At 37.3% G+C, this 14,838-nt stretch overlaps 1 protein-coding gene across 2 annotated transcripts in view; it reads right to left on the reverse strand.

The window, feature by feature from the left end:
- The window catches only part of ADAMTSL1 (ADAMTS like 1), a 1,032,656-nt gene that overhangs the window by 318,777 nt on the left and 699,041 nt on the right, over positions 1-14,838 (reverse strand). For both annotated transcript variants that reach the window (XM_053571995.1, XM_053572002.1), the window contains one exon: positions 8,127-8,363. In XM_053571995.1, the coding sequence (XP_053427970.1) occupies positions 8,127-8,363 (237 nt within the window). The remainder of the gene's footprint in view (positions 1-8,126; positions 8,364-14,838) is intronic.

The raw sequence follows: 14,838 nt of genomic DNA on the forward strand, positions 1-14,838 counted from the left end.
AACAAAGCCCCAGAGGAAAAAATCAAAGGGAGTAAAACAACCATGGGGCGGAATCAATGGAAAACCTCTGGTAACATGAATAACCAGAATAGATCAACACCCCCACCAAGGAAAGATATGGCAGATATAATTGAAGATCCCATTCATAAACAACTGGCTGAGATGTCAGAAATCGAATTCAGAATTTGGATTGCAGACAAGATTAACAAAGTGGAATTAGGAATTCCAGGAGAAATTCAAAAGTTGTCTCAAGAATTTAATGAATTTAAAGACAAAACCACCAAAGACTTAGACACACTGAAGCAAGAATTAGCAGCTCTCAAAGATATGAAAAATACAGTAGAATCCTTCAACAACAGAATGGAGCAAGCAGAAGAAAGGATTACTTACATCGAAGATAAACCCTTTGAATGCTCCCAAACTCTCAAAGAGGAAGAGAAATGGAGAGCAAAAATGGATCATTCTCTCAGAGAGCTCTGGGATAATTCGAACAAGGTCAATATCCGAATCATTGGAGTTCCTGAAACAGATGAAGTGTCCTCCCTGGGCACAGAGGCCCTTCTGCATGAAAGAGAATTTTCCAGACATGCCTAGAGATTCTGAAATTCAGACAGCAGACAGCTTCAGAACCCCAGCATGACTCAAACCCAGTAAGACATCCCCCAGGCATATCATAATTAACTTCACTAAAGTTAATATGAAGGAGAAAATTCTGAAAGCTGCCAGGAGAAAGAAAACCATTACCTTCGAAAGGAAGACTATTAGAATGACTGCAGATCTCTCTGCTGAAACTTTCCAAGCCAGAAGAGGGTGGTCATCGACTTTTAATCTCCTAAAGCAAAATAACTTTCAACCCCCGATCTTGTATCCAGCTAAACTGAGTTTCATTTATGATGGAGAAATTAAATACTTCAAAGACATTCAGATGTTGAAGAAATTTGCCATAACCAAACCAGCTCTTCAGGAAATTCTTAGACCTATCCTCCATAATGACCAACCCAATCTTATACCACAAAAGCAAACTCACTCAGAAACTTTTGATCAAACTCCAACTTCCACAGTGGCAAAAGGATTAAAAATGTCCACTGGACTTTTGAAAAACTCGATACCCAAAATTTCACCAGAATTATCAATATTCTCCATTAATGTGAACGGCTTAAACTGTCCTCTAAAGAGGCATAGGTTAGCTGACTGGATACAAAAACTCAGGCCAGATATTTGTTGCATACAAGAGTCACATCTTAACTTAAAAGACAAATACAGACTCAGGGTGAAAGGATGGTCGTCCATATTTCAGACAAATGGTAATCAGAAAAAAGCAGGTGTTCCAATGTTATTTGCAGATACAATAGGCTTTAAACCAACAAAAGTAAGGAAGGACAAGAACGGTCACTTCACATATGTTAAGGGTAATACTCAATATGATGAGATCTCAATTATTAATATCTATGCACCCAACCGGAATGCACCTCAATTTATAAGAGAAACTCTAACAGACATGAGCAACTTGATTTCCTCCAGCTCCATAATTGTCAGAGATTTCAACACTCCTTTGGCAGTGTTGGATCAATCCTCCAACAAGAAGCTGAGCAAAGAAATCTTAGATTTAAACCTAACCATCCAACATTTGGATTTAGCAGACATCTACAGAACATTTCATCCCAACAAAACTGAATACACATACTTCTCATCAGCCCATGGAACTTACTCCAAAAATCGACCACATCTTAGGTCACAAGTCTAACCCCAGTAAATTTAAAGGAATAGAAATTATTCCATGCATCTTCTCGGACCACCATGGAATAAAACTTGAGCTGAGTAACAACAGGAATCTGCATACTCATACAAAACCATGGAAGTTAAATAACCTTATGCTGAATGATAGCTGGGTCAGAGTTGAGATTAAGAAAGAAATCGCCAAGTTTTTGGAACAAAACAACAATGAAACTATCAGAACCTCTGGGACACCGCAAAGGTAGTTCTAAGAGGGAAATTTACAGGACGGCAAGCCTTCCTCAAGTGAATGGAAAGAGAGGAAGTTAACAACTTAATGGGACATCTCAAGCAACTGGAAAAGGAAGAACATTCCAACCCCAAACCCAGTAGAAGAAAAGAAATAATCAAAATTAGAGCAGAATTATATGAAATTGAAAACAAAAGAATAATACAACAGATCAATAAATCAAAAAGCTGGTTTTTCGAAAAGGTCAATAAAATAGATAAACCTCTGGCCAACCTAATCAGGAAAAAAAGAGTAAAATCTCTAATCTCATCAATCAGAAACGACAAAGACAAAATAACAACAGACTCCTCAGAAATCCAAAGAACTCTTTATGACTATTACAAGAAACTTTATTCTCAGAAATATGAAAATCTGAAGGAAATTGACCGATACTTGGAAGCATGTCACCTTCCAAGACTTAGCCAGAATCAAGTGGAAATGTTGAACAGGCCCATATCAAGTTCAGAAATAGCATCAATCATACAAACCCCCCTGAAATAAAAGCCTGGGACCAGATGGTTTCACATCAGAATTCTACCAAACCTTTAAAGAGGAATTAGTACCTATATTACTCAACCTGTTTCATAAGATAGAAAAAAAAGGAAGAATACCCAATACGTTCTATGAAGCAAACATCACCCTGATCCCCAAACCAGAAAAGACCCAACAAGAAAAGAAAATTATAGACCGATATCACTAATGAATATAGATGCAAAAATATTCAACAAGATCCTAACAAACAGAATCCAGCAACACATCAAACAAATTATACATCATGACCAAGTTGGTTTTATCCCAGGGTCTCAAGGCTGGTTCAATATACGTAAATCTATAAATGTAATCCAGCACATAAACAAATTAAAAAACAAAGACCATATGATTCTCTCAATCGATGCAGAAAAAGCTTTTGATAATATTCAGCATCCCTTCATCATCAGAACACTTAAGAAAATCGATATAGAAGGGACATTTCTTAAATTGATAGAGACCATCTACAGCAAACCCACAGCCAATATTGTATTGAATGGAGTTAAATTGGAATCATTTCCACTCAGATCAGGAACCAGACAAGGCTGCCCATTGTCTCCACTGCTTTTTAACATTGTAATGGAAGTTTTAGCCACCGCAATTAGGGAAGAAAAGGCAATCAAGGGTATCCATATAGGGTCAGAAGAGAGCAAACTTTCGCTCTTCGCAGATGATATGAATGTATATCTGGGAAACACTAGGGACTGTACTACAAAACTCTTAGAAGTGATCAAGGAATACAGCAGCATCTCAGGTTACAAAATCAACATTCATAAATCAGTAGCCTTTGTATATACCAACAATAGTCAAGTTGAAAAAACAGTTAAGGACTCTATCCCATTCACAGTAGTGCCAAAGAAGATGAAATATTTGGGAATTTATCTAACAAAGGACGTAAAAGATCTCTATAAAGAGAACTATGAAACTCTAAGAAAAGAAATAGCTGAAAGTGTTAACAAATGGAAAAACATACCATGCTCATGGCTGGGAAGAACCAACATTGTTAAAATGTCCATACTACCCAAAGCAATATATAATTTCAACACAATCCCTATTAAAGCTCCACTGTTATACTTTAAAGATCTTGAAAAAAACAATACTTCATTTTATATGGAATCAAAAAAACCTCGAATAGCCAAGACTTTACTCCGAAATAAAAACAAAGCAGGAGGAATTACGCTACCAGACCTCTGACTATACTACAAATCAATAGTGATAAAAACAGCATGGTATTGACACAAAAACAGAGAAGTAGATGTCTGGAACAGAGTAGAGAACCAAGAGATGAATCCAGCTACTTACCATTATTTAATCTTTGACAAGCCAATTGAAAACATTCAGTGGGGAAAAGATTCCCTATTTAACAAATGGTGCTGGGTGAACTGGCTGGCAACCTGCAGAAGACTGAAACTGGACCCACACCTTTCACTATTAACTAAGATAGACTTTCACTGGATTAAAGACTTAAACTTAAGACATGAAACTATAAAAATACTAGAGGAGAGTGCAGGGAAAACTCTTGAAGAAATTGGTCTGGGCGAGTATTTTATGAGGAGGACCTCCTGGGCAATTGAAGCAGCTTCAAAAATACACTACTGGGACTTGATCAAACTGAAAAGCTTCTGCACAGCCAAGAACACAGTAAGTAAAGCAAGCAAACATCCCTCAGAATGGGAGAAGATATTTGCAGGTTATGTCTCCGACAAAGGTTTAATAACCAGAATCCACAAAGAACTCAAACGCATTAGCAAGAAAAGAACAAAGGATCCCATCGCAGGCTGGGCAAGGGATTTGAAGAGAAACTTCTCTGAAGAAGACAGGCACGTGGCCTTCAGACATATGAAAAAATGCTCATTATCTTTAATCATCAGAGAAATGCAAATCAAAACTACTTTGAGATATCATCTAACTTCAGTGAGACTAGCCTGTATCACAAAATCCCAAGACCAGAGATGTTGGCGCGGATGTGGAGAAAAGGGAACACTTTTGCACTGCTGGTAGGAATGCAAATTAATACATTCCTTTTGGAAAGAGATATGGAGAACGCTTAGAGATCTAAAAATAGATCTGCCATTCAATCCTGTAATCCCTCTACTGGGCATATACCCAGAAGACCAAAAATCACATGATAACAAAGATATTTATACCAGAATGTTTATTGCAGCCCTATTCATAATTGCTAAGTCATGGTAAAAGCCCAAGTGCCCATCGATCCACGAATGGATGAATAAATTGTGGTATATGTACACCATGGAATATTATGCAGCCTTAGAGAAAGATGGAGACTTTACCTCTTTCATGTTTACATGGATGGAGCTGGAACATATTCTTCTTAGTAAAGTATCTCAAGAATGGAAGAAAAAGTACCCAATGTACTCAGCCCTACTATGAGACTAATTTAGAGTTTTCACATGAAAGCTATAACCCAGTTACAACCTAAGAATAGGGGGAAGGGGGAAAGGGAGGGGAGGGAGGGGGGAGGTGGGTAGAGCGAAGGGGATTGGTGGGATTACACCAGCGGTGCATCTTACAAGGTTATATATGAAACTTGGTAAATGTGGAATGTAAGTGTCTTGGCACAGTAACTGAGAGAATGCCAGGAAGGCTATGTTAACCAGTGTGATGAAAGTGTGTCAAACGGTCTGTGAAGCTAGTGAATGATGCCCCATGATTTTATCAATGTACACAGCTATGATTTAATAAAAAAAAAAAAAATATATATATATATATATATAAAAGAAAAGAAAATAGGGCAGGGAAAATGATTTTTTTCAGGAAAGTCAGAAAATCTATAAAACTGCACATGTAAGTTATCATTAAGATTCCTATATTTTAAGAAACATGAAAATAAAAAATTTTTCTTAATGTTTTTTATAAAGACTGAAATATTAATCAATATGCAGATGCAACATAAAGGATTTTTAATCTAAAAAATGAAAATTATATATTTAAACTCTCTTCTGATATAGCAGTGAGTGCTTCCACTTTCCTTTTCGTGCCTAACTTTGCTCTTGTCCTTCCAATAAAAGTACATACTGCATCTAAGCACTGCGTCCTTATTCCTCTATCTTGTCATCCTCCGTTCAGGTTTTAGTTTTGAAAACACAGGCTATGATGATAGTAGTAGAAAGAACCCAAAATTACATCCTTACAAATCCATACGAAGTTGCAGTTTTTGATCATCTCAGCATGATTGATTTGATTTATTGCTTTTATACCCTCTGCCCTGTTTATAATCAAAATGAAAACTCTTTCCTGGTTTCTGTTCTGTTCCTACTGTCACTGTTCCTGCCCAGCCCCACTGTGGCTGCCATAAGAAAGATTTCAGCTGCCTCTGTCTCCAGAGACTTTCAGTTCAAGCTTCTTAGAACAGTCTTTCTAAAGCAGAACTCTGATAGTGTCTTTTCACCACTAAAACATTCTTGGTTACCCACTGTTTACCACAGTCCTGTCTGCTGATGAAGTCTTCATGATTTTTTCACAAACATCCTCTTTCTTCAGAATACCTGGAGCTTACCTTGCTCTCCAGCCGAACGAAATTACTTGTGAGTATTTAAATGCAGTCTGAGCTTATCTATCACCTTTACCATATGATTGCCTCTAATAAGGCAAATAAATGAAAAAAAAATAACCAGGTATAATTTCTCTATATAAGTCACAATGCTTTTTAAATATACACAGTATGATTTATATTTGTTTCTAAATCTAACAAGTTACATGCATGAGAACCTAAGTTAAGACTTGTGTATGCTATAACCCAAAGTCCAGCATTATCGCTCCTTAGCTACCATAGATGAAACTTATTTTTTTGGCTGCTGAGATTAGGATTCTCTTTCAGTTGCCAAGGTGGATGAGGCCAGCTGGCAGGATTTGCTTAGGAAAAAATATGCCACGTTGAACCGCCATGCAACAGAAACAAATGAAACCTAATTTGCTGACCAGTCTTGTTTACTTTGGTTCATTCAGCAGAGTAATATACTAGAAACAACACTGGACTGGATCTCAGGAGACCTGGAATTTAGTCCCGTTTCTGCCATCACCAACCATACAACTTTCAGAAGATCATGCACATTTTCTGGTCCTCAGTTTTTTCACTGAGAAAACAGAAATTTTTTTTGCTTTACTCAAACAATGTACATGGATAAGGGATTATTAGTCCTTGACTTGCCACTCCCTACAGCACAGCCCTCCTTTTATATCTATTTGCTTTACAATTCTGTACTATTCCTGGAGCTTTTACAGACTGCATGATTCCATTTCAACACCACTAAGAGTCCTAAAGGAGGAAGTAAACACCAGATATCTTAAATAATGTTGTCCAAATATATTGCTTTTTAGGATGTTGACTGAATAATCTCCAGGGCCCTCTCGAGCTTTAACATAGTAAAATTCCATATTTGAATTTATATCAGAAATTCATATATCTCTCATACATAAAAACCCTTCAGGTACATATTCATCATCTTCTTTCTTCTATCTGACAGCAGTTTCCCTGTCTCATGAATCTAAACTTCATGAAGGCTTAATAGGTTTGTTTTTTCCTCTTCCATACACAAAACCTTGCCTGACATGTCACATTTCTTATAGTAATTTATACTACAGTTTCTCCTTTTACCTATAAATATAGATTTCAGATTTCAATAGATATATGACTATGAAACAACAAACTACTAAAATATGTATTTCTCTTATATTGCTATGTGTGATAGTGCAGATTCTGAAGAGAAAAAATTTCAGCTGATATCATCATGGGAAAGGCAAATCGTCTCAAAAAGTTGTGTCTACTTTGTGAAATATTAAAGTGTATGGTCAAGAACAGCACACAGAAAAATAATAGCAACTGTTTGCTCCAAAAATGAGGCTGATCATCAGAATCCAATAAGTGGACCTTAAAATAAAGATGGTAAAACAAGGCAAACATACTAACTCTGACTTGCCTTACTAACTTCCCTAAAGTAGGTATTGACCAATGGATACCAGAAGTCAGTTCTCTTTGCTATCCTGTTTTAAAGATTTACCTGGCTGAAATCCAACCTGGTGACCATGGCATCCAATGCCATGTCTTCCTAGATAGTTTGTCTGAATTTTCAGCATGATGGGAATTACAGTAAAGAAGCAGCAAGTTCTCCTACAGTTTACTTGTGGATTTTAGATTTGGTCTCACCTGAGTTATTGTGAAGTGCCAAGTAAATAATTATTAAAGCCTCCAAGAACACACACACACACACACACACACACTCTCTCTCTCTCTCTTTCTCTTTCTCTCTCTCTCTCTCGAGGAATAACCAAGATAGGAGTAATTTCAAAGTCTAGTGAATAATTAATATACAATATTCAAGAATTTTTATTCTTCCATATTCAAGTGACACTCAAGAAAAATAAACACGCAACCCTTTAGTCCACTTTTCCTTAACACAAAATAAAACACTTGCACTTTTCACTGAAAGTTAACCTCAATTTTTAAAATTTTCACCATTTTATAAACTCTAGAAAGCACAAAAATGAGTGATCCAGATAGTGGGAATATCCAAAGACTATTTATACAAAGACATTAAAACTCTATGGACAAATTATATGAAACAAAATCAGCACTTACTTGGCATAAACCACTGATGCACATATCCAAAGATTCTGTATAGCAACGAGTTCCATCTAAGACCTTAGGTGCTAGTTCAACAACCAAAGCTGTTCCTTTGGCTTGGCACTTGAGTGAACATGGGTTGTCAGGGTCATTAGACACAGGAAGCCATTCATAAAACTGGCCATGGTGCTTGACATCATTATGAGCAGAGCATTGCTGAGCTCGGAAATCACCTGATTCTGGTGGGCAGTCCTGGAGAAAAAAGGGGGAAGGGAGAAACACAGATTAAAAGTATTACCCAAATAGATAATTGGAGAAGCTATGCAGTCTGGCAAGGGTGTAAAGAACAAAACAACTTGGTATGTTAAACTCTACCATATTATTTTAGAGGTTATATGATTATTTGGCTCTTAAAACATAGAAATCTGGAAAGGGGGCAGAGCAATATGGCTGAACAGAAATCTGCAGTGATTATTCCTCTGCATAAATACTTAATTCAACAACTATCAACACAAGCACACACCTTCAGAAGAACCAAACTTCAAGTAAGTGATCATACTTACCTTTAATATTTTAGCAAGAAAAGAGACACTGAAGAGAGCAGACAAAGCAATCTTGCATCGCCTACACTATCCCCTCCCCATCCTCTGGCAGTGGGACATTAGAAAAAAATCTGAATGCTAATTCCACAGTCACTGGAATGACTCTCCCTCCCCTGGGCACACAGATTTTTTTCTGGGCACTCAAAGGTTACTGATACAGAAAAGGTCCTAAGAAGAGCAAGACAAAAACAAACAAACAAACAGACAAACAAAAAAAAAAAACCTATGTAAAAACCTATGTAAAAAAAAAACCTATGTAAAGTGTGCTCTGACAGCACACTTCTCAGTGGAAACTTTGGAGACCAGGAAAGAATGGCCTGACATATTCAAAATGCTGGGAAAAAAAACAAAACAAAACAACCCTTAACCCTAGAATATTATATCCTGCAAACATATCCTTCAAACATGAAGGAGAAATACTCTCTAACATAAACAAAAGCTAAGGGATTTCATCAAGACCAGACTGGTCCTATAAGAAATGCTTACAGGAGTTCTTCAGTCTGAAAGAAAAGAATGATAATGATCAAGTCCCAGTAGTGTATTTTTGAAGCTCCTTTAATTGCCCGGGGGGTCCTCCGCATAAAATACTCGCCCAGACAGATTTCTTCAAGGGTTTTCCCTGCCCTCTCCTCTAGTATCTTTATAGTTTCATGTCTTAAGTCTAAATCTTTGATCCAGTGAGAGTCTATCTTAGTTAATGGTGAAAGGTGTGGGTCCAGTTTCAGTCTTCTACAGGTTGCCAGACAGTTCACCCAGCACCATTTGTTAAATAGGGAATCTTTCCCTCACTGAATATTTTTAATTGGCTTGTCAAAGATTAAATAACGGTAAATAGGTGGGTTCATCTCTTGGTTCTTTATTCTGTTCCAGACATCTACTTCTCTGTTTTTTGTGCCAATACCATGCTGTTTTGATCACTATCGATTTGTAGTATAGTCAGAGGTCTGGTAGCGTAATTCCTCCTGCTTTGTTTTTATTTCTGAGTAATGTCTTGGCTAGTCGAGGTTTTTTCTGATTCCATATAAAACGAAGTATTGTTTTTTCAAGATCTTTATAACAGTGGAGCTTTAATAGGGATTGCATTGAAATTATATATTGCTTTGGCTAGTGTGGACATTTTAACAATGTTGATTCTTCCCAGCCATAAGCATGGTATGTTTTTCCATTTGTTAACACTTTCAGCTATTTCTTTTCTTAGAGTTTCATAGTTCTCTTTATAGAGATATTTCATGTCCTTTGTTAGATAAATTCCCAAATATTTCATCTTCTATGGCACTACTGTGAATGGAATAGAGTCCTTAACTGTTTTTTTCAACTTGACAATTGTTGGTATATATAAAGGCTACCAATTTATGAATGTTGATTTTGTAACCTGAGATGCTGCTGTATTCCTTGATCACTTCTAAGAGTTTTGTAGTAAAGTCCCTAGTGTTTTCCAGATATACAATCATATCATCTGTGAAGAGGGAAAGTTTGCTCTCTTCTGACCCTATATGGATACCCTTGATTGCCTTTTCTTCCCTAATTGCGGTGGCTAAAACTTCCATTACAATGTTAAAAAGCAATGGAGACAATGGGCAGCCTTGTCTGGTTCCTGATCTGAGTGGAATTTAACTCCATTCAATATGATATTGGCTGTGGGTTTGCTGTAGATGGTCTCTATCAGTTTAAGAAATGTCCCTTCTATACTGATTTTCTTAAGTGTTCTGATCATGAAGGGATTTTCACATGAAAGCTATAACCCAGTTACAACCTAAGAATAGGGGGAAGGGGGAAAGGGAGGGGAGGGAGGGGAGAGGTGGGTAGAGGGAAGGGGATTGGTGGGATTACACCAGCGGTGCATCTTACAAGGGTATATGTGAAACTTGGTAAAAGGTCTGTGAAGCTAGTGAATGATGCCCCATGAATATATCAATGTACACAGCTATGATTTAATAAAAAAAAAAAGGGGGAGGGGAGGAGACAAGATGGCTAACTGAAGCCAGCTTTCCACAGAGGCTCCCGTTCAGAAGGAGAGTTAAAGGACAAAAATTCAGCAAGTAACCTGGTGGATTTGAGCTGCACTAAGAGAGAAGGTTGTAGAACGCACGTCAACCCCACTGAGGCAAGCTGCAACCACAAGGATACAAACAAAAGGGTGGAACAGAAACCAGCTGAAAACAAGGCAGAACCATTTAGCCCCACCACACCAGACAGGGCCCCTGTTTCTCAGGTCACAACACTGTACGGGCCCTTGACAAAGCCCCAGGGGAAAAAATCAGAGGAAGTAAAACAACCATGGGGTGGAATCAGCGGAAAAACTCTGGTAACATGAATAACCAGAATAGACCAACTCCCCCAAGGAAAGATATGGCAGATGCAATTGAAGATCCCATTCATAAACAACTGGCTGAGATGTCAGAAATCGAATTCAGAATTTGGATTGCAGACAAGATTAACAAAGTGGAATTAGGAATTCGAGGAGAAATTCAAAAGTTGTCTCAAGAATTTAACGAATTTAAAGACAAAACCACGAAAGACTTAGACACACTGAAGCAAGAATTAGCAGCCCTCAAAGATATGAAAAATATAGTAGAATCCCTCAGCAACAGAATGGAGCAAGCAGAAGAAAGGGTTTCTGACATCGAAGATAAAGCCTTTGAACGCTCCCAAACTCTCAAAGAGGAAGAGAAATGGAGAGCAAAAACGGATCACTCACTCAGAGAGCTCTGGGATAATTGGAAGAAGGCGAATATCCGAATCATAGGAGTTCCAGAAACAGATGAAGTGGCCTCGCTGGGCACAGAGGCCCTTCTGTATGAAATTATGAAAGACAATTTTCCAGACATGCCTAGAGATTCTGAAATTCAGATAGCGGACAGCTTCAGAACCCCAGCACGACTCAACCCCAATGAGACATCCCCAAGGCATATCATAATTAACTTCACTAAAGTTAATATGAAGGAGAAAATCCTCAAAGCTGCCAGGAGAAAGAACCATTACCTTCAAAGGCAAGAATATTAGAATGACTGCAGATCTCTCTGCTGAAACTTTTCAAGCCAGAAGAGGGGGGTCACCGACTTTTAATCTCCTAAAGCAAAATAACTTTCAACCCCGGATCTTGTATCCAGCTAAACTGAGTTTCATTTATGATGGAGAAATTAAATACTTTAATGACATTCATATGTTGAAGAAATTTGCCATAACCGAACCAGCTCTTCAGGATATTCTCAGACCTATCCTCCATAATGACCAACCCAATCCTATACCATAAAAGTAAACTCACTCAGAAACTTCGGATCAAACTCCAATTTCCATACTGGCGAAAGGATTAAAAATGGCCACTAGACTTTTGAAAAACTCGATACCCAAAACTTCAGCAGACTTATCAATATTCTTCATTAATGTGAACGGCTTAAACTGTCCTCTAAAGAGGCATAGGTTAGCTGACTGGATACAAAAACTCAGGCCAGATATCTGTTGCATACATGAGTCACATCTTAACCTAAAAGACAAATACAAACTCAGGGTGAAAGGATGGTCGTCCATATTTCAGGCAAATGGTAATCAGAAAAAAGCAGGTGTTGCAATTTTATTTGCAGATACAATAGGCTTTAAACCAACAAAAGTAAGGAAGGACAAGAACGGTCACTTCATATTTGTTAAGGGTGATACTCACTATAATGAGATCTCAATTATTAATATCTATGCACCCAACCAGAATGCACCTCAATTTATAAGAGAAACTCTAACAGACATGAGCAACTTGATTTCCTCCACCTCCATAATAGTCGGAGATTTCAACACTCCTTTGGCAGTGTTGGATCGATCCTCCAACGAGAAGCTGAGCAAAAAAATCTTAGATTTAAACCTAACCATCCAACATTTGGATTTAGCAGACATCTACAGAACACTTCATCTCAACAAAACTGAATACACATACTTCTCATCAGCCTATGGAACTTACTCCAAAATCGACCACATCTTAGGTCACAAGTCTAACCCCAGTAAATTTAAAGGAATAGAAATTATTCCATGCATCTTCTCGGACCACCATGGAATAAAACTTGAGCTGAGTAACAACAGGAATCTGCATACTCATACAAAAACATGGAAGTTAAATAACCTTATGCTGAATGATAGTTGGGTCAGAGATGAGATTAAGAAAGAAATCGCCATGTTTTTGGAACAAACAACAATGAAGACACGAACTATCAGAACCTCTGGGCACTGCAAAGGCAGTTCTAAGAGGGAAATTTATAGCACTGCAAGCCTTCCTCAAGAGAACGGAAAGAGAAGAAGTTAACAACTTATTGGGACATCTCAAGCAACTGGCAAAGGAAGAATATTCCAACCCCAAACCCAGTAGAAGAAAAGAAATAATCAAAATTAGAGCAGAATTAAATGAAATTGAAAACAAAAGAATAATACAACAGATCAATAAATCAAAAAGCTGGTATTTTGAAAAGGTCAATAAAATAGATAAACCTTTGGCCAACCTAATCAGGAAAAAAAGAGTAAAATCTCTAATATCATCAATCAAAAACAACAAAGATGAAATAACAACAGACTCCTCAGAAATCAAAAAAATCCTTAATGAATATTACAAGAAACTTTATTCTCAGAAATATGAAAATCTGAAGGAAATTGACCAATACTTGGAAGCATGTCACCTTCCAAGACTTAGCCAGAATCAAGTGGAAATGTTAAACAGACCCATATCAAGTTCGGAAACAGCATCAACCATACAAAACCTCCCTAAAAGGAAAAGCCCAGGACCAGATGGTTTCACGTCTGAATTCTACCAAACCTTTAAAGAGGAATTAGTACCTATATTACTTAACCTGTTCCAAAAGGTAGAAAAAGAAGGAAGACTACCCAACATGTTCTATGAAGCAAATATCACCCTGATCCCCAAACCAGGGAAAGACCCAACTAGAAAAGAAAATTAGAGACCGATATCACTAATGAATATAGATGCAAAAATATTCAACAAGATCCTAACAAACAGAATCCAGCAACACATCAAACAAATTATACATCATGACCAAGTCGGTTTTATCCCAGGATCTCAAGGCTGGTTCAATATATGTAAATCTATAAATGTAATCCAGCACATAAACAAATTAAAAAACAAAGACCATATGATTCTCTCAATCAATGCAGAAAAAGCTTTTGATAATATCCAGCATCCCTTCATGATCAGAACACTTAAGAAAATCGGTATAGAAGGGACATTTCTTAAACTGATAGAGACCATCTACAGCAAACCCACAGCCAATATCATATTGAATGGAGTTAAATTGGAATCATTTCCACTCAGATCAAGAACCAGACAAGGCTGCCCATTGTCTCCATTGCTTTTTAACATTGTAATGGAAGTTTTAGCCACTGCAATTAGGGAAGAAAAGGCGATCAAGGGTATCCATACGGGTCAGAAGAGATCAAACTTTCACTCTTCGCGGATGATATGATAGTATATCTGGAAAACACTAGGGACTCTACTACAAAACTCTTAGAAGTGATCAAGGAATACAGCAGGGTCTCAGGTTACAAAATCAACATTCATAAATCGGTAGCCTTTATATATACCAACAATAGTCAAGTTGAAAAAACAGTTAAGGACTCTATCCCATTCACAGTAGTGCCAAAGAAGATGAAATATTTGGGAATTTATCTAACAAAGGACGTAAAAGATCTCTATAAAGAGAACTATGAAACTCTAAGAAAAGAAATAGCTGAAAGCGTTAACAAATGGAAAGACATACCATGCTCATGGCTGGGAAGAATCAACATTGTTAAAATGTCTATACCACCCAAAGCAATATATAATTTCAATGCAATCCCTATTAAAGCTCCACTGTCATACTTTAAAGATCTGGAAAAAACAATACTTTGTTTTATATGGAATCAGAAAAAACCTCGAATAGCCAAGACTTTACTCAGAAATAAAAACAAAGCAGGAGGAATTACGCTACCAGACCTCAGACTATACTACAAATCAATAGTGATGAAAACAGCATGGTATTGGCACAAAAACAGAGAGGTAGATGTCTGGAATAGAATAGAATAGAGAATCAAGAGATGAATCCAGCTACTTACCGTTATTTAATCTTTGATAAGCCAATTAAAAACATTCAGTGGGG

The sequence above is a fragment of the Nycticebus coucang genome, chromosome 2 (assembly GCF_027406575.1).
Source record: "Nycticebus coucang isolate mNycCou1 chromosome 2, mNycCou1.pri, whole genome shotgun sequence".
Classification (NCBI taxonomy): Eukaryota; Metazoa; Chordata; class Mammalia; order Primates; family Lorisidae; genus Nycticebus; species Nycticebus coucang.